The sequence below is a fragment of the Semicossyphus pulcher genome, unplaced genomic scaffold (genome assembly GCF_022749685.1).
Source record: "Semicossyphus pulcher isolate SPU_LCO1_2020_fin unplaced genomic scaffold, fSemPul1.0.p SCAF_4, whole genome shotgun sequence".
NCBI lineage: Eukaryota > Metazoa > Chordata > Actinopteri > Labriformes > Labridae > Semicossyphus > Semicossyphus pulcher.
In genome coordinates, this window is record NW_027211715.1 from 18571635 (window position 1) to 18596699 (window position 25065).

The following is a 25065-nucleotide window of genomic DNA, read 5'->3' on the forward strand; positions in this document are numbered from 1 at the left end:
ACAGGATGCGAGCCTGACTATCAGGAAAGATTTGTCTTGCCCATGGACTCTGTAAATGTGGACACAGAGAAGGTGGATATCAAACTTTCATCCTGCTAATCAGTGGACCAGCCGCTCTACCTCTGCCACAGCCATCCCCAACGTATGCTGCAGAATATGGGTGAGACACTGTAAAACAAGTAATGCAATCAAATCAGTGAGAGATGTTAATTCTCCTCAACATTCATCACTTACAGAGGAAGTAAAACAGCTGCTGATTTCCTCAAAATTATTCTCAAAGCTACAGTAACTCTGAAACAGTGCAGTAACACTCTTTAAACAACAGCTTAGACCAAGTCATCTGATTGGTCAAGAGACATTCCATGAATGCTAATATAAAGTACAACATCACTCCGCCTCAGCCAGGTGTTCTAAATACTGTTAATTAAAACTAAAGCAGGCTGTGTTTGTTAGATTGATCACGCTGGTACCTCTGAATCACACATCAGACTCTTAAGTCACTGGTTGAAACATACAGATAAATGTACATGATAAAAAAAACTGCTGATCTATGGGAACCTGTAGACACAGAGTGCAGGAGAATGTTTGGGTTGCTTGGCAACAAAAGTTCAGTTTCAATTAAATTGTGGAACTAGTTGAGTTGGTGGAGCAAAAGTTACTTTTTACACTATTTGCCGTTTGTGTAACTGTTGTATAAAAGCAATGTCACACACAAGTTGTGATGTTGTACTGAATATCAGCACGGCTATCTGCGGCCTATGGCAGAATCATAGCCCACATGATATTCAGTATAACATCACTCCCTCTCGTGTGATATTGCTAAATTGTAAGCCATTACAACTCAGTTAGGCATGCATGAAAAAAAGTGTTCCTCAGTTTAAAATAAAGCAAACGACCATGCCTGTTAAGAAGTCAGAGGGCTAAAGGAAACACTATATTACCAAACATAAAGAAATTATGATTTTGATAATTAATCACATAGATATATGGCACATGTAATTTAAAAAAATCTCCTGTTTTTACAGCTTAAAAATGCAGTGCTCTACCTCCATTTCAGATGATACTGTTGGACCAATCCTGGCGCAGGTGATGATGATGTCACAGGAGGCTGAAAATTCATTGCAGCACTCCAGTACGTAAAAAGTGGGAAAGGATGGAACATTTGTCCCCTTAGTGAGGTGCAGTAATACTTCAACAACTATATGACAAAATGATGATAATTAGACTCCTCAAGGTTTCTTAAGGTTTAATGTTGACTGAAAAAATGCCTTAAAGAAAAAAAAGTAATAACTTGCTAATTACCATCACCCTGTCAGTTTCTCTGCATACATGTACGAGATTTCTTTGTGTGCTGAAGTACAATGGTGTCTGCTGCTAGACCTAAATCAGTGGTGCCCGTGGAGTTCAGAGTCGACCTCAGCTTAGCGTCACAGAAATCTGCCACGACACCAAAGACGCTAAAGAGATTTCCTGTGACCTCACACATATCTAAAGCTAAAGAAACATCTTATATCAGACTGGTTGGTTTATTAAACTCCTCGCCCTAAATCTAATGCTGATGTTGACCTCAATTTAGTCATATAATTTATTTATAACTATATCTTTGGTGTGTGTTATCTGTTTTGGCGATCTGGATATCTGAGGGATCTCCCTCAATGTATTTTCTAAGTATTTAAATAATTAATGCGGATAAAAATGATGCTAAAGTCTGCTAATAGATACATACTGCCACCAAGGTACTGTGGTTATATACTTTACATATCGTTATAATACTGATGACAAATTATTTATATATATTATAAGTTTCCAGATAAACAAGATGAATTTTAGGCAAAAGTCCACAAAAGTCCATGGGTGTATTTTTTATTATTTAGTATCTTATGTTTGGATTAATAATGTTTATAATCTGCGTATCACCTCATATTTAAACGGGGAAAATAAAATGAAGGCTTTATTTAGGTCGAACTCATCTTAGAGGTATTGGCCTATAAAGGAATCATCATGTCATTTCACTTTTGATTTTAATACCAATAAATCATACATCTAAAAAATCACTAAATAAGGCATCAATCATCAAAGTTTTCCACTTTAGAACCAGCTTGCAGCACAATAACATTATTATCCTTCGTCCCTGTTAGAGTCCCTGCTCTGTGCTGAAAATGACTCTCACTGCCGACAGTTAATGACAGCCGAAGGGTCTCGATGATCCCCTCAGGATTTTGTTAATACATTTTTGTCCTTCCATTGTTTCCCTGTTTTCCTAATTGAGCATAAATTGGTTAAGAGGGAGCAGTGTAGTTATCAAGCTTCTTAGTTTTATCAGATGACAATGTAAGTCCCACTGATCCTATTAGAGGTAAAAGCAGCTAACGTGTAAATGCGCAGTGTCAGCTTACTGCCGTGGGAGGTGGGGGGGACAGGGGGGAGAGAGGGGGAGCGAGATGGGGGGGACGGGCAGAGGGTGTGAGATAAAGGGTGAGGCGGTGGTGTGACAGGGAAAGCAAATTCATGTGATTCTCTGTCATGCAAAATCACACACACGCACACACTCATTCATTGTGCTGTGGTATAGTTTGTTGGACCTTGATACATTCACTGCTTATAGCTCCTTTTAGAACAAGTACATTGATTTTATTATTGTGAAGGACTTTTATTATAGGACAATTTTACATATATATATAAAACCAAAGAACCATACAAATCTACATGCTTGTGTTATATTTGTTCCTCCTGTTCAGACAGACTTCCATCTGCCCTGATTCAGGTCGGGCCAATCACAACCATTTATCTTATGTGGGTTAGGTTTAAGCGCTGTTGAGGCATTTTCATAAACAACTAAGACACTGCCAATGATGTGAAACATTGTGAATCATGTCATATCTGGCTGTAGCATCCAGATCAAGTGACAAAATCTGTTTAAAATAATGATGCCAACTTATAAGCGCCAAAAACTGCAATTCCTTAAGTGGCCACTTGAGGCTTACTTCAAAAGTGAGTACATCCCCATTAGGCCTCATATAAAATGCCCAAAACGTTTTTGTTCTCTATAGCTAATTTCTCTTTACAAGGACATTTTGAGTAACTCCGTTCCTGGCATCCACCCGCCCCTCCCTCTCCCAGATGATGTGGGCCAGCAAGTGGCGAGTCTGCTATGTTCAAACAAGCTCTCGTAGCTTCTTAAGCACAACTCATGTCCTACCACCATAAATAGAATCTCAATGTGTGAGATACACACAGGTGTACTAGTTTGTTCACCAGCTAATGAATTACCCACGGCAGTGACTGTATAGCTTTGATTACTTACCATTTGCCAAACACGCTCAGCTCTCCAACACCATCATGTCATCCAATTATGGTCACTTCGGCCTCCAAAAAACCAACATGACGATGGCCAAATTCAGATTGGTAAATTAGTCTGGTGATGCCAGGGATGGTGGCTAGCCATTTTTCGTGGGGTTTAGCATTTCTATAAACAAGATTATAAATAGGAGATTGCAGGTTTTTCAACTCGTAATTATGCAAGTTTCTTGTAATTACAGTCTAAGCAATTTGGCTTAAACTGACATTAATGCAACCATTTCATAACCATTTAAAGAGCATCAAAAAAGACAGATGACTGTTAAGCCTCATCCATTTCAGTTACTTTTGCTATGGTTGTCATCGTTTTTCGTTCTAAATCTTCTTTCTTTTGTTGGCAGCTTTTAAGAGCTGTAGCTAGCTAGCTAGTAAAGCTAACATTTGCCCTATTAGTAGCTCACATTTAAAAAAATACATAAATTAAAATAATCTAAAGTGATCTTAAACATGCACTGGGCCCCTTATGTTATTCTCAATATGTCATCAATGTTAACTTACAAGAGAGAAGGCTTTCAGGATGAGGACTATCACATAACACGATCTTGGACAACATTGATTGGAGTTGGTGGAGTGAACTTCCGAAATCCAATAAAGAGCATGACAAAGCTGCTAATGTTACTCTTAACTCTGACATCAACCAGGACCTACTTCCTCATTGTAGGTCAGCACTGGTGATTTTAACACAAGCTATAACCACACAAAGCAAGTAGTAAGTTATTTATATCCTTGTCCTCAAAGCACCTCTTGATTAAGTAATGAAGTGTTGCTGCCAACAGTCAGTAGGTAGTCTACTGTAAGTTGTTGCACAGCTTTTATGTTATTTATACGTGGGATGTTCCTTCCCCCATCTTGACAGCATTTGTAGCATCAACATTGAGCTAGATAAGTGTCGATGATGTTGGCTGATGAAGCAGTTTTTGTTCCACTATCCGCTGGGAAACTTAGATCCACCATAATGCTTTAAGCAGTTAGCGTGAGCTCTGTCAAATCTCACAACCAAAGCCAAAACAACTTTTCTTTTGGGCTTTTTTTATGCATTTGAGCCACAGTTAATGAACCATATTCCACTTGAATGTAACTTGAAAGGGATTTTAGTTGCTTTCTGAATTAATTTATGTGCCTTCAATCATCCAGCATCCAGATCAAGTGACAGAATCTCTGTTTAAAAAGATTAAGCCAACGCACATGTGCCAAAACTGCAGTTCCTTAAGTGACCACTTGAGGCTTGCTTTAAAAGTGAGTAAATCCCCATTAGGCCCACCATAAGATGCCCAAAACAGCTCTGGTCTCTATAGCTTATTTCTCTATTCATGACATCTGTATAGGGACACATTTTTAAATAATTGACCTGTTAAAGTTGTCAACTTAAAGTTATGCATAATTAGGGGAGTGGCTGCTTTGACTGACAGGTGGGTGCTGCTAGCTGTCTGCTAGGTGACATCTCAGGTAAATCAGTTGCTGAACGTAACCCCCCCACTAGCGTGTGTGTTGTTGTTCCCATTTGGAGAATTTTTCATGCAAATATCTGACAAATATTATAACATGGTATGCATCTGTGTATTTTATTGTACTAATTAGCCAACTAAGAAGTTACTTCAATGGCTTTTTTGGTAAGTGAAAACCTAGTATTAAATTGATTACGTTAGCATTAATTTTATTTATTTTTATTTATTTGTGGCCTCAAGTGCATCTGAGTCAGGATGTTTTGAGGTTTTTTGCCCCCAGAGAAGACGGCTGGTTGTAGGGATGAGACGACCAATATTTTAAGGAACACCATTCCTGGTATCCATCCACCCCTACCTCTCCCAGATGATGTGGGCCAGCGAGTGGCGAGTCAGCTATGTTCAAACAAGCTCTCTTAGCTTCTTAAGCATGATACATACATAACTCATGTCCTACCACCATTAATACAATCTCATTCTGTGAGATACACACAGGTCTACTAGTTTGTTCACCAGCTAATGAATTACCCACGGCAGTGACTGTATAGCTTTGATTACTTACCATTTGCCAAACACGCTCAGCTCTCCAACACCACCATGTCATCCAATTATGGTCACTTCGGCCTCCAAAAGACCAACATGACGATGGCCAAATTCAGATCGGTAAATTAGTCTGGTGATGCCAGGCTGGTGTACTGCCAGGGATGGTGGCTAGCCATTTTTCGTGGGGTTTAGCATTTAGCAACAAGATTATAACTGGGACATTGCAGGTTTTTCAACTCGTAATTATGCAAGTTTCTTGTAATTACATTAATGCAACCATTTCATAACCATTTAAAGAGCATCAAAAAAGACAGATGACTAGGGATGCACGATATTGGATTTTTTGCCGATATCGGATATGCCGATATTTTACAACTCATTTAGCCGATTACCGATACCAATACAGATATTTTTTTCCTGCACACTTAATTGCAGAGATCATCAACTCTCTTCTGTATTGGAATCAGCGTACAGTATAATGGTGATACTCTAATCACAGTTGTTACAACGGTCAGGGTGACGGGTCTTGAGATGGTTAATCAAGTTTGTAGTGTTGAAAGACTTTGACTTGGCTCCTCCTCACATCACCGAAGCTGAGCTCTCATTGCAAATAGCAGTTTTGCTATCTATTTCGGACACTTTGGAAAAACTTGCACACCACGGACATTTTGGCTTCTAACTCTCTCATGCTGCAGGTAGACACACGTGACGTCATCACGCTGCGCCGCGCAGGTCTTCTTCACGCCGGGGACATTGCGCCGAGGTAGGGCTTTTAAGCAAGTATGCAGCAGCCCATTATTTTATCGGTTAATTATATCATGCATCCCTACAGATGACTGTTAAGCCTCACCCATTTCAGTTACTTTTGCTATGGTCGTTGTCGTTTTTCGTTCTAAATCTTCTTTTCTTTTGCAGGCAGCTTTTACTAGCTGTAGCTAGCTAGCTAGCTAGCTAATAAAGCTAAAGTTTGCCCTATTAGTAGCTAACATTTAAAAAAATACATAAATTTAAATAATCTAAAGTGATCTTAAATATGCACTGGGCCCCTTATGTTATTCTCAATATGTCATCAATGTTAACTTACAAGAGAGAAGGCTTTCAGGATGAGGACTATCACATAACACGATCTTGGACAACATTGATTGGAGTTGGTGGAGTGAACTTCCTAAATCCAATAAAGAGCATGACAAAGCTGCTAATGTTACTCTTAACTCTGACATCAACCAGGACCTACTTCCTCACTGTAGGTCAGCAACATAGACTGTATAAAAAGATGGACGACATGACAGCTCCCTAAAAGTGAAGCCAAAACATTTTGAGCGCCCCCTGCTGACTGACTGCAGTATAGGTCATAAAGCCCGCCTCCTCCATGTTAACAGGTGGGACATGAGTCAAACTATAAAATCAAAATACACGTCCAATACATTTTTCTAAAACGTGGTTTCTGTCATTATAGTTAGTTATTGTCATGCTGATTTACGTCCAAGTGTTCATTTTTAATTGGTTATTTGATGCTGTCAAAATGATGATTGACAGCTTTGTTGACAAATTCGTCTCCTGCAGCCAGTCAGTTCCGGGTAAGCAGAGCGGAGGACGATCCGCGAGTGAAAAAGTAACTAAAACAATCACTACAGTCATTGAAGTTTCCATACCTGTGAACGTTAGCCTCAGACCAACACAGAGAAGCTATTCTGATGTTAAACAAGCCGGAGTGCGGGATCCTTGCTGTTTTTTCGGTAAGTTAAGTGTGCGTTTGGGTTAGTGGAAGTGGCTACGGCTGCTTCACTCGCCGATCTCTACTGCGCAGTCTCTGGCTCCATATGACGTCGCCATCGCAAGATGACACCGCCTATCACAGGGGCTATTTAGGCATCAATTTCGTACAATGGGAGCAGATGGAGACGCGTTGTCCATCTATATATACATTCATTGGTCAGCACTGGTGATTTTTACACAAGCTATAACCACACAAAGCAAGTAGTAAGTTATTTATATCCTTGTCCTCAAAGCACCTCTTGATTAAGTAATGAGGTGTTGCTGCCAACAGTCAGTAGGTAGTCTACTGTAAGTTGTTGCACAGCTTTTATGTTATTTATACGTGGGATGTTACTTCCCCCATCTTGACAGCATTCGTAGCATCAACATTGAGCTAGACAAGTGTCGATGATGTTGGCTGATGAAGCAGTTTTTGTTCCACTATACGCTGGGAAACTTAGATCCACCATAATGCTTTAAGCAGTTAGCGTGAGTTCTGTCGACTCTCACAAGACCAAAGCCGAAACAACTTTTCTTTTGGGCTTCTTTTATGCACCACAGTTAATAAACCATATTCCTCTTGAATGTAACTTGAAAGGGATTTTAATTGCTTTCTGAATTAATTTATGTGCCTTCAATCAGACCATTGTGCATCTAACCTGTCTGTGTTGTAGCAGCTATATCTGTTGTGCGTTGTACAGTTTTGTCTGTTTTAGCTGACAACAGTAAAAGTGCAAAGCAAATGAATTCCTCTGATTTAAAATTTCAAGTAACTTTCACTTAGGCTGCATAAGGTCACGAAGAAATTGTGTTACATGTATTTGTTAATTTCTATTTGGCTTATAAAATTAGTAACTATGTTTACATACGGAATAAATAGGCCTACTAAGTACAACCAAAGAACACATTTCAATTGTTAACAAGTTAAAAGTGTAACCATTGGTTTTCTTACTTCATGGCTTATTTGTTGATTTAAATGTGTTCAAATGCATTAAATTAAATTAAATTAAATGTTACCTCACAGTGGAAATTATCCAATGTTTCACCAAAAAATGAGTAAAACAACATATGAAGTAACAAATGAGCTACTGTTGACGGCTAAAATTAGCATTCAAACACTTCCTAGCTAACATCCCCATTTGACATGGTTGCAAGATATGATAGGACATCGTTGTGACTTAGCTGTCCAACTGAGTTCACAATACGTTTACGATTTGATAACTCATTGGCTACCTACCGCTGAGCCAGTTCACGTTAGCATACAGCTAATTCCCAGATAGCATTTCTGTTAGTAAGCTAGCATTACCATTAGCCATCAAGCTGAATCTTTCCTATCAGATCCTGTAACACTCAAACTTTACACGTTAGCTAGGAATTGGTTCAGTGGTAAAGTTAGCTGTTGCCTGACAGTATCTTATGGGTTATCAAATATGTTTTTGCTTTATAATATGACCATTGTTCCTCTGGAAATTCACTATCCATTTAATTTTCAGTGGCTGATAAACAGTATGTGAGCTACTCTAAAGTAAGTTTTAAATGGCTGCAGTGTGAATATGGTTAATGAAGTATATTTCGACCAAATAGGTAACCAGTATTTAGGCCTAGGCCTACTAAATAATGGCATGAGATACATGTCTGAACCGCAGTTTGAATTATTAACCCTCACTGCAGTGGAAAGCTATTCAAAAGCCTATTTCTACTAAATGCATGAGTTTTGATGGTTGCAAATCCTTCTATTCTATAAGACCCTTACAGGTAAAAACAATTGCAACATCAAGTAACAAGTAAGGAGTAATATAAATGTCAAAATTCTTAAGTATTTATTTTGTGTTTGGAGAAAATTATGATTAATCATCTGTCAACTAAATTGGACGTTGTGCAATGCTGGCTATATTTCAGTTACAATTAATATTATTATTGAGACTCTTTTTTCTATAACTCAATTGATTTATGCGACTTGCGGTTTTTGTAACAAACTCAATAGTTTGTGCAGGTTAGTTCCAGTGTGTCAGTCTCTATGGAGCTCAAGCGCAGAGTGTGCTAGAAAGGCCTGCAGGATAGTGTAAACACTATCAGATTCAAGAGGGGAAAGGCTGGGGTGTCAAGTCGAATGTTCAGCGGTGCATTACGAGAACATTGTTTTTAATTACTTTCATAGCCCACTTGTTCGATTGAACTCTTAAATTCATGTTGTCCACCCTAGTGGACATGTGGCTAATTGAATATGTGTGTTAGAAGACATTTTTTTAGTTTATGCATTCATTTTTTTTAGTTTATGCATAAAAAGCTATAAAACAAACTCTGCATGTCCTTAGAAGTAAAAATTAACATCCCCAAATATATTGCTGTTATTTAATAGTTCAAGCATGAAAGGGTTCAAATACATTCAGTAAATATGAAGAAATCAATGTCTAAAGTTGGTGAAGGTTTCAAGGAGTATAACATCAGTAAGCTATAAGCTGTAGGTGGGTGATTAATAACCCAGGAAAACATACATTGAACATTTTACCAGGAGTAAAGCATTTGAGGAAACATTATCAAACACTATTTTTTAATGAGTGAATCCTGTGTTTTTTTTAATTGTTAAATCTCAGTCTGAAAAGACACAAGCAACTACAGCAACAGAGTACAAAGTGCAATATTTCTCTCTGCAATGTTGTAAAGTAGGAGTATCAAGTTCCATAAAGTGCAGACGTACAGTTCAGTACTTAAAACAAAGCAAAGCGCCTCTAAATCTGACTTGTGGTGAGCCTGCTGTTGAGGCTTATAGTAAACACTCCATGAGCTGCTGCTGAGATGATACAATTTTCTCAGAAGAGCACCTTAGTCTAATACCTGCATTGGTGCAGAGAGCCAGACTGCAGCTTTCCCCTTGACCCCTAGACCTTCTGGTGAGGTCACGATCTACTTAAACTTAACCAACTTAACCCCTAACCCGTTAGGAAACAGTTTAGTACATCCCAACCCGCACTGCTGCACGTTCAAACACGTTCAAAGTCGGGTGCCGTGCCCAGTTGGACTGGGATAGTCATTGTTAGAACGCTGTCAGAGCATTTTCTTAAATACATAGTATATATAATGTAGCTGTTTACAGGCATGTGTTGGACTGATGATCGCTACGTAGTTGAGTAGTAACACTTTTTTGTCCAGTTATTCTGCAAGACCCCACCAAACTGCATCCAAAACAACAAACTGAAGAGGGCTAAGAATCAGTCTGAAGGAGCTGCTGCTGATGTCGAAAGGGCACACATTAGACAACTTATATTTAATATGAGCTGAAAGTCAGCACTTAAACTTCAGAGTGACTGTTTCATGTTGCATCCAATGTGTTGGAATTCAATGTAAAAATAAAAATGTCCCAACAATTATGGATTTCACTGAAGGCCATCTTCCTCTTTTGAGGAACTGCTTAAAGTGACAGCTGATGGATCATTGTCTCAGTGGCAAGCCTCTGCTGCAGCTGATAATCTCTTCACAAGCTATAAGTAGAGACCAAATGTGCTCACTGAAGGATAAACAAAAAGGTGTCACTGATATAATGACAGACTTTACAGATTTTTGATATTGTAGAGGTAAGAACGCACAAACCAGAAAAGTCACGACATACAACCACACACTTTGCGTAATAATTTAGGATCCAAATCAAACATGACTGAAGAAAGAAAAACATGGAGGCCAACAGTCATTATGCATTACTAAGACCTGGATAAGACGCTGCAGCCTTATTTCTATGTCTGCTGAGTAAACTCATGGTACTTCCGCTAAGACTTCCCCGGCAGCCCAAAAGCGTTTTGCTATAGGCCACTATTACTGACAAGATGTATGTACAAAGGCGCCACCGAGGGGGGCCATGGCCACCCAGACAGAAACGCTGCCCAGCAGATCGGGAACTTGCGCTTGAGACCAGGAGGAAAAACACTACGGGACTGATGCACGTTTTCGTCGGCTCACATTTGGATCAGCTCGCCAGTTTTTGGAGAAGCCAGCAAGCCAGGGGGCGTCTGTACTCTGATATCAATGTAGTATCTTGCATCAATAGATGCCCAGCCCAAATAAGCTTACAAGGCAGTAAGCTTCACTCTGCATACATCGATAGATGTATAGATTTACTTTAAATTTGTTGACAAACTGCTGACAGTGGGGTTATAGGATTTAACCTCAGTTAACAATAGACTCAGGTAACTTCATTCTTTATAGCCCCATGGGGCAAACGTCTCCGCATGTGAGGCTTGTTTCAAAGGAACAGTTAGTGTTGAGACGGCTGATTGTCACTGAGCTCGCCTACGTGTGCACTGTTACGTCCTGCAAAGCCACGCCCAACCGGGTGAAGTACCGTGTTTTTAGGGACACCGAAACACTACTGCATATTTTCGGCATAACCCAGAAGTTGGCCTAGAAACTAGAAGTTTTTTTGGCATACGCGCCTGGCAAGGCCATCTCAGTGGACTGAACAGGACACTTAGGACCTGGTATCTGATAATGGATCCATGCTGGTTGCACCTGTATGCTATATTATACTACAAAAAAGTTAAAGAAGTCATGGCTAAGAAAACAAAATGCAAACACACACTGCAGCAAGAGCGAGAGGTGAGTTGGAAATAAAACAACAATGCAAGAAATCCTGGCCAGCCGGCTCGCAATGGCTAATGTGGGTGTTTGGTTTATTGCTGATCCTTTCACACAACAGGATTTCAAGTTATTGCTGATTTTTATAATTTAAAATCCAATAGACGTAAGGAAAGTGTGTTAAAAATACACTCAAACAGCAAGAAAATAACGCTGATATTTAGAGAGAGAAATCCTTATTCACCAAGGCATAACTCAATCCTCTATTAAAGACAGCAAATCTTTTATTATCTTTTTTAAACATGTGGATCCCTTATGAAACCTTGTGCAGAAAATCGCTGCTCATCCCATTCGGGGGAAAACAGAGCAGATTGAACAAATCGTGAAGGACCTTTGCTTGCAGTGTGGGATAACAAGAGAGGGAGGATCAAGCTTCAATTTGGGCTCGGCCTCCCGGGACAGAGACAAATACCAGGCTTACATAGACTTAGAACAAATGACATCTGTAATTTGGTGTTATGACGTGACAGCAGACCACCCCCCAAAAAAAGATTCATATTGTGAAGAGTCTTGAACTGAAAATGTTTTAGTCTTATCAGAAAGATGAATGATCAAAAAGCAGGTGACAATAACATACTGTGAAATGAGTGATGCATATACTTTAATAAATACAACACATGTATGTAAATGTAAAACATCTGCAGTCAAAACCTTTTTTTTCCCCCAAGATTAGGAAATCAGAAAACATTTTGTACCTGCCAATATCCTCAGAGATCCCAAGAGGACTTTGGATAACGCAAAGTCACTGCTGTAATCTGAAAATCCAAATGAAGAGGGAAAAGAAAGTAGTAATAAACAGTGTTTCCCATAGATTTATTCTCATGAAATAAATTAAAATTGAATGAATCAAATCAAAGTCCGACCTGATGATGATGCTGACCATTAAGGTGAAGGTCAAAGTTTAAAAAAGTTGTATAAAAACAAAATCAGAAGAATTAAATACATGGTAAAGTTCATCTTTGACTTCTGGCCTTCTTAAAAGTCAAAAGGCTTCTGTGCTGTTGGAAAATTAACAAACAGTCTGCAGAGAATTTGCAGCAAATGAACCGTCATCCCTGCAAATCTACTCTGCAAACAAGCTAAATGCTTATAAATATTTAAGATTATCATTTGCTCTCTGGAAACCGGCATGACATTTAGTATTTTATTTTCATTTGTGTTCATGGCATTTTGCTGAAGCATTAATGCTGGAATACAATCAGATTCGGGTGGTCTGTGATTAAATCCAAGAAACACTCCCTTCCTGCATGTATGTTTAGATTTTACAGCAGCAGGACAGTGTATGTTGGAGTGACTGACTACAGTGCCCATGCTCATTCTAATTTGTAGTTCAGTGTGACCCAGTGAAATGGTGCGGCTCTTTGCACAATAATTTAGGTCAAATGCAAAAACAAAAACTCATATTTGGGTACACAGAAAAGACTAATCACCTGTAAGGTAACTGAATGGCTAAGAGCCATGTTTTGTACACTTGTATGATACTCCAAGCATAGTGTCAACAGACTCCACAAATACCGACTGTACATTGTTGTGGGTTGATTTTAAGTGTTTGCTAGAGATCTGAAATCATATTTAGTCAAGCCTTTTTGTAGGCAAAAATAATGTCAACAGGTTTTTTTAGATGTAAAAAGTCGTTTGGATTCTTCCTCTGGCGCCATGAATATCTGTACAACGTTTCATAGCAATGCATTGAGTAGTTTAGATTTTTTGACGAGCCGCACTGCCACCCACAAAGCCGTTTGGATAGGATTTCCTTAGAAACAATGTAAAGACAATGTATAGGGGACCCACTAGTAGTGTGGGTTGTCCGTCTATCTGCCCAAGGTGGCACCCAGGGTGTGAGGATGTGACTATAAAAACATTGCACCCAGAAGAGAGATTGTTAGCACGCAGTAAAGAAGAACATACAGGTGACTCCGGGAAGAGGAGGCGACTTTAAGTAAGTTGTTAGAAACCACAACCCGGCAAATCCTGCCCATTCTTGTTTCTTAGGTTTATAAGAACATTTATTCCATTGGGCCATTATGTGTGGTGAACACCTTCCAAGATAATCCATGGATAGTCCAATAGCTGTTACTTCATTCCCACCATTGTGAGTTCAAGCGTCCCAACGAGCTGAGTTTACCTCTCAGTCTCTTTTTCCAGTTTCTCTCTCAGTTTGTGGAAAGCAGGTCTTTTGCGTGGCTCCTGCTCCCAGCAAATCCTCATCAGGGAGTAAACACCAGGGGGGCAGTCCTCTGGAGCCTCCATGCGATAGCCCCCCTCCACAATCTCCTTCACCTCATTCAGGGACTGCACGAGCAGGAGCGACAGGAGAGGAAGAAAGTGGAGAGTGTGTTGAGTTTAGTTTTCAGTACAAATAGATTACGTGCTTTGCATACAGTATATATTAAAGTAATAATCACAAAAACATTTTTATGTAAATAAATGTCTGTTAAGTCACTATCTATCGCTGAATGAGGTATGTTACGGCTGTATGTGCTTCTTGTTCTGTTTGTCCCTTTTCCCCTTCTGTTCTCAACTCTGCAGGTGAACCTAATTGCTAATGAGGTGCACCTGGCCTTGGATCGGTAGCCTATTTAAGACAACAGCACTGACATCAAGAGAGGCTGCTGTAGTTCTGCCTCTCAGCAGGGATTTTGTCTTGTTGTGTTTTGGTTGATTTTGTTAGCCTTCAATTTATCTTAAATAAATCCCTTGGTTTTGACTATTATAAAGGTGTTTTATGTGATTTTGTTGAGTCAATTGTGGATAGCCGTTAGCCCCACAGGGCCGCCTTAGGGTGGGGCGTAACAAGGCAACACAATTGTGATTGAGCCTATGGCTCACTGAAAGCCTTTGCATTTGCAGTATATAGTATTATTATGGACTGGGTGTCTGTGGCGGCACTCGTGGAAAAAGGTTGGGGCTGCGTTTTCCATCACCCAGCAGTGGTTGGTCTGCCAGAGAGGGGAGGCGGAGCTAAGCGGCTGCATTTCTTGTATCTGTAAATGTTGCGAGTAAACAGTAATCTACTATGGCTGAACAAACAAAGAAAAGATCGATGACTACAGAAACAACTTCAAAAAGAAGTGAAAATCCAATGGAAAAGAAACAATTTGACGCTCAGACGAAGGCAAACAGTCTAAAACAGGAAAGCAGCCGTCAGCGAGGAGAATCAAGAGTTACAACCGTGACAAAGGGAGCCAACCGTAGATGTCTGGTTAAACTGGGAAGTGTCCTCCCACAATTACCGTATATTGCCAATAGTGATGCCCAAGAGAACGAAACTGAAATCTTCAGGACTTCATTATAACACTTATACTGCTCATACGTCTGTCGTTGTCCTTTTTGCATGTGAGAAAAAATGTGATCGTATGTAGGACATGCTGTTGATCATGCATTTGACATACATGTATCGGAACATAAATGTTTTTCTAGCAGAATAAATTGTAACAATTTCATTTTGTCCAAGCGACGTACATCTGAAAGTTAAGAACACAAGACGATCAACGATCAAGACAGGATGGAACAAAGTCAGTGCCAACAAACAGCTTCAAGTGAGATCGGACACTCGTGCTGAGAGGCAATGCACAGTGCGTTTTTTATTAGTCTTTTTGCTTCTGCAACGCCGGAACGCTGTGTAAAAACACACTCTGGGACGGCTTCACGCCAGAGTTGCGGTGTCCAATGTAAAATGACAAAGGTGGCATGAGGACGGAGCTTCGTTACGGCGCTGAGGTGGAGCCGCAGTGTAAAAAGGGCTTTAGTGGGTATGAGTTCAGTTTGTCCAAGCAGGATATGGATCTGTGGTTGCATAGAGGGACTGGCTAGGATGACAAGGAGCTCAGTCTTGGATAGGCTGAGCTGAAAGTGGCGTTCTTTCATCCATTTAGATATATCTGCAAGGCATGACGAGAGCCGTGCCAAGGCTGTAGTGTCATCCGGTGGGAATGACAGGAAGACCTGGGTATCGTCCGCATAGCAATGGTATGAGAAACCATGGGCGCGAATGATTGCACCAAGTGAGGTGGCTATATATTGAAAAGAGAAGGGGACCGAGCACTGACCCTTGCGGCACACCTGTCGATAACCTGTGGGGTTTGGACACTTTCAAAGATACCTCTCGGGGAGATCTTTTAGAGTAAGACAGGAACCAGGGGAGGGCAGATCCTGAGAGAGAGGATTTGGTGGTTCACTGTGTCAAAATGTATTGAAGTTTGAACATTTGAATGCTCTCTTGGACTCTCCGTTTGCTTTCTCTTCCAGCGGATAGCTAATTACCAGTCACACATAAATTAGCCTGCGTATGCGTTAGACAGGCTGTAATCATCGGCATTTAAACAGATGCCACCCCAATGTAAGGTGCAAAAGACAAAGGCAGGCCTTGAGTGCGTGGCTAATTGTCTGTTCGATTAATGCTGCCTGATCCTGCTGTCCTCACCGAACCGTCGTCCAAGCAGGGATTACCTGAGAGACACTGCTGTAACACCTCCAGCTCTGTTTAAGTAGCCCAGTTTTCTTCCTTTTCAGACTGAGACTCAGTCAGTGTCAACATGATCCGGCTTCTTGTGACGTCAATCTACACCCACCCACTTTGACATGCACATGTGTGACACAGTGTCCCTTCCTTCTTTAAATTAGATTAACTACTTAGAACAATATGTTTATTTCTACACATCATCCTGTCGCTATGTGCATGAACAGTGGAGAGGTTTTTTGTGAGCCCCGTCCCTCTGCTAAATCTCTATCCGCACTGACGCACTCAGATGATGTCACTGACCTCAGGTGGTTTCCTGCTCAGACACACTAAGTCGTTACAGAGATGATGACCCAGTGACGACTCTGACCACCAGCTTTCCACTGTGCCACCCACCTGAGACATGGATCATGACATGGCATGCCATGGAAAGAGAGTTTCGTAACCAGCTTGAAACTCTTTCCTGTTTCATGTGTGTCGGGAGTGAGGAGAATTTCTCTTAAGTTTCTTTATGGGTGTCATATAAGTCATATTTATCACATCTGAAATGCCATACAAGTAAATACAAGGCACTTTAAATCTTCCACACAGGTCAGATAACAGACAGAAGATTTATTGGAAAAGTTTAGGAATAGTCAAGTTATTCGAAAGTTATTTCAACACTACAGTTGTTGTTTGGATTAAACATGTGAGATTTACCCTGTTAATTTGGCCAAATTAGGAGGTGCTGGCAGGCAGGTTTTGTTTTATTTAGCCTTAACTCCTACCCCTGTTTCTGCTCTTTTTGCTAAGCTAAGCTAAGCTAACCATCTCCTGTCATGAGAGTGGCACGAATTGATATCGATAAATGTCTAACTATTGCTTTCACTCACATTTTACTGTAGCTGGCACGTCTGTAGTGCCTAGTCATAAACCCATATAAACACAAACGCACACACTTATCATAACGGTATAATAGTGATATGAAGTGATGCGGCATACCATCTTTGGATAAGGCTGACGACCGTATGAGAAGATCTCCCACAGAAGAACACCATAGCTCCAAACATCAGACTTTGTGGAGAATTTCTGCTTGATGAAAGCAAATATATACACATTAATTTTTATGTGGACATTTATTTTTTATGAATTTATTAAAAATGTATGTGATGTATCACGCTTTTCTAATTGGTCATGGGTTCATAAGTTGTGACCATCGAGTGGTCAAACTTGAAATACCTGATTAAATGCTGATTAAAATGCTAACAAGATGATAACAAGCTTATTATTATAGAACATTATAAGGGGATACTATTGTTATTTGAGAGCCATTAATAGAGTAATATTGCTATCACTTATAGGGTAATATGAGCTGCTTTGGAGTTTAGTTCAAATGACCGAACAATACTGAATAATCACAGTATCATGACAATCATGACAACAAATCCCAGGTCAAAGGAAAGTGACGGAGCAGCTCATCAAACCGACCTCTTTCTTCAGAGCTTCGGGAGCGGTCCATTTGACGGGCAGTTTGGCATGATCCGACACCTTCGAGTCCAACTTCGTCAAGCCAAAGTCACTGACCTTGGCCACGCTGTCGTCAGAGACCAACACGTTGCGCGCTGCCAAGTCTCTGTGCACCAGTTTCTTTGATTCCAGGTACTCCATCCCCTCGCACACATCGCTGAACATGTGCATAGAAACACAAACAAACAATTCTCACTTTAATTGGCCAATGTAAACTGTTAAAGATACACACAGGGTTTGAAGTTTGAACTCACAGAGCGAAGCGGAGAAGCTGAACTGAGCTTACGACTGAACGTCCCCTCGTCCGGAGGAAGTTAACAAGGTTTCCCTGCAACACAAACACAGGCAAGGTCTTCAAAAACAATAATTAATCTACACTCACCGGCCACTTCATTAGGTACACCTGAAAAATCTAATGTAAATCAATACACCAGCTCATCCATAAGGCTTGCTTTTATGTTGCCTGTAACGTACAGGCTTTTTTCTAAGTTGTCATAGGGGTGTTAATTCAGTGATATTTCAGTGTCAAGGTCATAATTGGTGGTGGGGCTGCACTGAGCTGCATCATATTCAGAGGTGTTTCTAAAACTCTGGCCCGCTCATGTTTGTAAATAGGGAAGACAAAAAATAAGAGACACATCTCATTATGATTTTGTTCAGTACAACACCACCTTTAACTCTGGTCTCAGTAATAAACATAATTGAATTTACACACTTCCGACTCTCAACAAAACAAAACTTCATAAAAACAGAATCCACTGCCGTTGTATTGACCTGCATTCGATTTTTCAGGTGTACCTAATGAAGAGGCCGGTGAGTGTAATGTTGTAGTATAACTTGCTGTACGTGAGGCCCAGCATTGTAAACAACCTTCTGGCTCTTTGCCTGTCATTAGCCAGGACAAGAAAGAAGACTCTGGTTCTTTAAAGCTGCTTTGCCATCAATGGTATACCATTGCATCACCCACTTCTTGTAGTGGCAGCAGGATATGCTGGGTAATTGTTTGCAAAATAGCCTGATAGTAAGCCAAGAAAATAGGTCACCATGCCATTCACTCGTTTTAAAAACTACACAAATTTGAGGGCAACAATCTTAAAGCATACACTCCTCAATAAAAGAAGTCTCAATTTACATGCTTACAAGTGAACGCACCACCTGTAAAAACCTGCATTACTACCACCGGCATGCTGATTCCTCCTCCAGTTTTTCTCTCGGGAGTAACCCAAATTACTTGGTCACCCAAAAAGTAACCAACAAAAAAACGTTTTTTTCTTTCTAGCACCTCAGCTGCAAACTATTAGAGAAAATGCAGATGCATTCACAGCCACAAGTCCAGCTTCCTGTTTAGACTGAGGGCTCCATCGCTGCTGTTTAGGATATTCGACAACAAGGTTTTCACATTTTTACATGATAACAAGATGCATATTATGTTGAGATTATTCAATCTTTTTGCTGGTTGTTGTTAAAATTATTTTCAAACCGACCACCTCTTATAGATCGTGCTTTTAATGTACCTTAGTCATGAGCTCTGTGACGATATGAAGCCCTTTGTGGAGAATGACGCCCAACAGTCGCACCAGGTTTTTATGCTGCAGCTTCCTGGAAGGAGTGAATTTAAGTTACAACACAGATTCATTAAGATCACTTGCACATTAAGGGAGTTCATTTTACCACTGATTTGAAAGTGTTTTTTATTAAACGGGAAAACATTAAAATTGAAGGATTTTTCAGACTCACGTCATCACTGTGGTCTCCTGCAGGAAGGCCTGAGCTGTGACATCACATTTAATGGTCTTTACTGCCACCCTCTGGCCCATGTACTCTCCTTCATACACAGCTGGGGTTGAATGAAACATCACAATGCATCATTATTAAAAGATACTGTATGAATGGATTACATCTTATTTAATGGCTAAAATTGAAATTATAGAAAGCAGAATAGGCCTCCACATGGAAGAGGATTAAATCATAGACAACGCGCATTTGATGAACGGATAGAAGTAATAGTAATATAAAACATGTTATAGCGTGATCATCATTTTCCCTAAAATGTCCAAACAAAATTGTGGACTAGGTACATTAAAACTATTATAATATTATCACTATGTCTATTTCTTTGCTCTTCATATAATTTTTCTCTGGAAAATTCTCTTCACCCCTTCAACCCTTCGGAGCACCTAAGAGGAAAGCTTTCCATGTCCCGTCATGAATAATTAAAGCTAATGGTCTAAAAGAAAATCTCTGGAGGAACAATGTTAAAAATGGCTGAAAGGGGTTGGGGGAAAAAAATTAAATAAATGTTGAGGGCATAAAAACTGAAAATAAGAAGATATAATCACAGAGTGCTCACCACCAAACTCGCCCTCTCCGATGTTCTCTCCCAGTTTGAGCTTTGAAATGTTGAGCAGCCATCCAGCTGGAGGACACAAGCACAGTACCATAAACCTGACACATACATTACATACGCTAATTTATATTTGTAAGTATATTATAATAATCCCCTTAAATGCAGTTTTCATTGGACTGAAATCTTGACTTACTTTTGGAAAGCTCCTCCTCAGCCGACTTTGTTCCCTGTTTTTGTTTGGGCTTCAGAAGAGTTGTAGCGATGGAGCCTCTGTTCTTGGAGTAGAACTGCAAACGTAAAAAAAACACAACAGAGATATTTACCTGTAAAAACTGTATTATCTGGGCATGCTAATTCTCTACACTGACCACTTTTTGTAACTTGCAGTGTAAAAGTCACCACACTCACACGTGGTTTGTGACTGAATAATTATTTTCAGTAGCTCTAGAGAGACTAAAGAGCTCATTCAAAGTTACACCCGTGCATTCAGAGAGCTCATCACAGCACTCAGGAAGCCTTTTTAACACTGTGGCTTTACAAAGAAAAAAGATGAGTAAAAACAGTAAACCTATTTTTAACTTTGGAAACATGAGAAAGAAAACTGCAGCACAGACTGTGAGGATAGATATTCTTCAATGTCAGTGTAACAGCTAAATGTTTACTTGCATCAGTAAATGATTAGCTTAACCACAGTGACAAACCAGAGTCTCTTTTTATGCAGTCAGCTGTCTGCCTGCAGTGCGACAGAGCATTTCTAACATGATTCAGTGTGAATGTTCATCTGTAACTGTCTGTTTCCTCGTCGGGGTTGGTCCGCCGGTCTGACTCAGGCCTCGTGCCATCTGTCGTGCCTTGATAAGATGAACTGAACAAGAGCTCTGTGGAGTCCATCACCAAAGCACACACAGTTCACCTCACGCACACACACAGACACACACAGACAGGCTAAAAACAGATAAACCGTAAAAGGGCTGGGCTTCATGAGTCTTCCTTTTGTCTTCTTTCTGTTGCTACAAACACAGAAAAACATAGCCTCAACCCTGACTGATTAATGTTTTAGCTCTCTGTATCAGACAGGGGTTTGTCTGATTACACATGATGAGTTGCAATCATTCACTTCACGTCACTCTGGATTCCCCACATCATGAGTTAATGATTGCATATGAGAGAAGGGAGTTGCCTGAGTGAACGTGTTGGACATGAAGCCTGTTTGCATGTGTGATATCACAAACTCCGGAGGACAGTCTCATGTCTCTTTCATCATGACGTTTCTGCCATATCTTGATTTTAACTTATCAAACATATATATTTACATGTGTCAGTCATGCAAAAGGGCATCAGACTGCCATTAGAACTACTTCATGGATTGCCATGAAAGCAGGCATTCATTGTCTCCAGAGGATGAGTCATATAGCGTCACCTTAAGGTGGATATTTGTGATTGTTAGTGAAATGTCTGTGAGCCTGTTTTACACATGATTTCTATTTGGTGTAGGTAAGGCAGGGCGCCATACTAGGGCCTGCAGAAGGAGGAGGACACGACTGTAATGGTGACTGTGTCAACATCATTACAACATGTATGAGGACGTAGCCACAATACAAACGCAATAGTGGAAAACAATAAACAGCCAACTGTGACTGACAGTAAAACTACACACAGACTTCGTACTTGGGGCTGGCAGATTAAAGCCCCTTTTAAATCCAGATAAACTGATTGGGTCGCATGCGTTCTCACATGCAGCCTACCTGGGTAATTAGTGGACATTTTCAGGAGTGCAGTGCATGTGTGGAAGAGGCTTTGGATTGATCCCAATGACATTTGGTGCTGACATTCTTGTACACTCCAGGAGCCAGGGTTTTATTGGGAAACCCATGACTTCATTCTATCAGAAGGTCAAATATTTTACTTTAGTTTTTATTTAAATACCGAACGTCATTCCCTCGGTTCTCGGCTTAAGGCTACTTTTCCTGTCCTGTCAATCAGGATGGAGGCGTAGCAATGTGTATCCCCCCCCCCGTCGTCCAAATATGGTCATTTCTGGCTTTAAAAACCAAGATGGCGATGGCCAGAACGACAAACTCAAAGCCTCAAATTGTAGTCCACCAAAAAAATAATCGATGTTACACTAGCTACGTCCACTTCTCATATAGTTTATGTTTTAACTACCATGAAGAACAAAATAACCTTCTGAACATCAGCATGTTCGCATTATCATTGGGCGCGTGTTAGCATTGTCATCATGAGCATGTTAGCATCAATATGTTAGCATTTATCCACTTTTTTTTAAAGAAAGATGGAGGGAGCTACTCTGCCTGCATGGCAGTGCTGGCTGCGCGGAGGTATTTCATGCATTTTTCAGGGACTTCTTGCAGCTGGATTTTGTTCTGGCTAAAGAGCGTCTTACCTCTATCATGTCGATGAGGTTGTAGAAATACTCTGTGTTGTCGATGGTCAGCTTGTTGTCCTGGTAAATCACCCTGTAGTGGATGACCTTTCCAGAGATGCTGACACACAGCACGTAGTCGCCTGGATGCCGGATGGACTCTCGTACCAGGAACAGACCGTCCTCTGCTGGCTGCAGCTTACCCACCGCCTCTGGACCGGAGATCTTCCCGTGAAACCAACTATTGAAAGACAGCGCAGGGTAAACCACAAAAACATGCCCATAAAATCTGTAGTGATGAACACTTTGTCAGAAAATCCTACTGATACACCCTCAAACTGAGATCCGAAAAGTCCCAAATATATTAAAGATGCTAATTCTTTAACAGGCAGGAGGTGAAAACATGCGAGTAGTTTCACACCAGAATAGGAAGTTGATTCATCCTAAATAGATGTTTGTTTCCACGTCAAACATCAGCCACACAGTTTGGTCAATCTAAAAAACATGTCTTGTGACCAAAGCAACAGCTGAAAATAGAAACTGGTGTGCCTCCAAGTCACAGTGACACAGCTTGTAAACTGCATGTGAACACTGGTGCATCCAGATGCAAGAAAAAGTAACACTTAGAAGGGTGAAGAGACTTTCAAGAGAATTCAGATGACGTACGGCATGAGGCTGAGGCTGGGGTCCACACGCAGAGCCTCTCTTTCACGCACATTGGTGGAGTTTATGAGCCCCTCGTCTCCTGTGCCGTTGTGTTTGGCCATGTAACATCCCTTCTTCTACAACAGAGCAATCAGAGTCTTGTGTCAAGGAAATACTTTCTGCATCAAAGATAGTCTATAGCTCCTTTTACACATGATAGTACCGTGCTGGTGTCGACAATAGTGAGGATGTCTCCTTTGTGGTACGCTAGTTCTCCAGGTTTTGGTTTTCTGTGGTCCCCTTTGGCTACACACTGTGTACCAGCAGCCCAGCTCATCTGCAGGAGCAGAGGAAGATAATGAGAGTTAACAGCGCTATAACATTTGTGTCTACCTGAAATAATGGAGAATAAACAACACAATAATCATGACAATTATTAAAAAATGTGTCATGTCTGATTTTAAGGCTCTTTGAGTATTAGATGTGTTCCTTTAACTGGTTTGAGGTAAATTATCCCATTACTAAAATGAACAACAGTGCGGTGCTAGCAGAAAGTATAATTTTAGTCTGAGCGTGCAAAATTTTCCATCAATAATCTGTGTATTTTTTATTACACTTGTATCAGAGAGGTAACTCTGTATCGGCCAACACGCCATCAAGTCTAGGTATGAGACTCGGTATTGGGAAGGAAAACATTGGTACTGGAACATCTCTCTTTATTTTAACCTGATAATTTCTTCACATTTCATTAAAGGTAGTATCTCAGTAATTGGATCAGGAATTAAACACAGTTTTTCACTGCTTATGAAACAGACTGAGATTAATTCTGATACCTTAACATGACCTACAAAAGCAAACCAGACCATCAGCGACAAGATTGATTATTTCTATAAAGTAATTTTTAATGCCTGAAACTGCTGGCGGGGGCAGGTGTCAGACATAGCGATTACCGGAACGCTGCCTTTGTTCACATTTCCAGGGCAAACATTTAAAGTGAGTGATACATATGACTGTTAAAGAAAGCGGGGTGAGATTTTCTTGTTAAAAACCAACACTTAAGCATGTACAGGACAAGATCAGCAAAGAGATAAGAGGTAAGGCTTTGTCGACACAAACCGAAAGTTCCTCACGGCAGCTTTAACTAAACAGTTTCATGTAATCGTGCAGATTTATTGAGTGGTTCAGACTTCAAATTTTCGATTTGTATTAACTTCATATGTATTTTTCTTATCAGTGAATTCATTTTTGCTACAGTGCCTCTGTTTTATCAAATGAATGAAATGAATTATTAAATGAATACCCCACAGATTAAATTTGACTTCATTCAGCCTGTGTAGAAATTAATATTTACAGCAAACTACTTAATTTGTTGCACAGAGCTGCTGTGAGTCACAGTACATACCTCTGCCATTTGCGGGGCTGGGCGGCTGGATAATTCTGTGTTGAGGAGAAAATCATCACTGAATAATATTATTGCATTCAATACTGCAAGTAAACACTACTATACTAATGCATTAACAGACAAAGAGCAGCTGCTGTCGAGGAAAACCAACAAAGAGGAAACAAAAATACAACAGAAAATATGATGTTACCAGGAGTAAGGACAGCGTTTTGCATGGCTGCTCCTGTCGCAAAAATTTAAAGTAATAGGCAGAAGATGACACTGTGCAGTCATGTTTCTGCTCGACATAAATGTTTCAGTACCTGCGGCTTCTATGGACAGATGCGGACAGCCTTCTCCTCTTCAGGACAGCCGGGTCAGGACATATTTGAAGAAAAGAAACAAAACCATGGCGACTTCAAGCCCCCAGCAGTCCTCTTTCCCTCCCTTTCTGCGGTGTCAGTTAAATGTTAAAATATCTATATTAAACGATAAAGCAGGAACCGATAACGGAGCTAGTCATACCCCAGACATGTACTGCAGCTGTGATGACAGTCTGTCAGCTCACTTCCTCAACATTTAGGAAAATGCGGTTCATATTTCATGAGGCGACGTAAGAAG

General features: G+C 40.3%; 1 protein-coding gene across 1 annotated transcript; it reads right to left on the reverse strand.

Moving 5' to 3' along the window:
- Positions 1–12299: 12299 nt before the first annotated feature.
- Positions 12300–24970, reverse strand: matk (megakaryocyte-associated tyrosine kinase). Its single transcript, XM_069679439.1, has 13 exons — positions 24768–24970; positions 24466–24500; positions 23287–23400; positions 23085–23200; positions 22440–22659; positions 20229–20322; positions 20039–20104; positions 19426–19525; positions 19203–19287; positions 17943–18016; positions 17650–17845; positions 17164–17250; positions 12300–14015 (listed from the first exon to the last, which is right to left on the reverse strand). Exons 2-13 carry the CDS (start codon positions 24472–24474, stop codon positions 13845–13847), a joined length of 1332 nt encoding a protein of 443 aa, XP_069535540.1. The 5' UTR covers positions 24475–24500; positions 24768–24970; the 3' UTR covers positions 12300–13844.
- Between the last annotated feature and the right edge of the window lie 95 nt (positions 24971–25065).

Excerpts from the sequence above, each read along its gene's own strand:
- matk (XM_069679439.1), bottom strand. Across the intron at positions 22,660-23,084 it reads CCCAGCCTCAGCCTCATGCC|TTGGTTTCACGGGAAGATCT; the intron begins GTACGTCATCTG and ends GTCTTTCAATAG. Across the intron at positions 20,105-20,228 it reads TGAGGAGGAGCTTTCCAAAA|CTGGATGGCTGCTCAACATT; the intron begins GTAAGTCAAGAT and ends TGTGTCCTCCAG.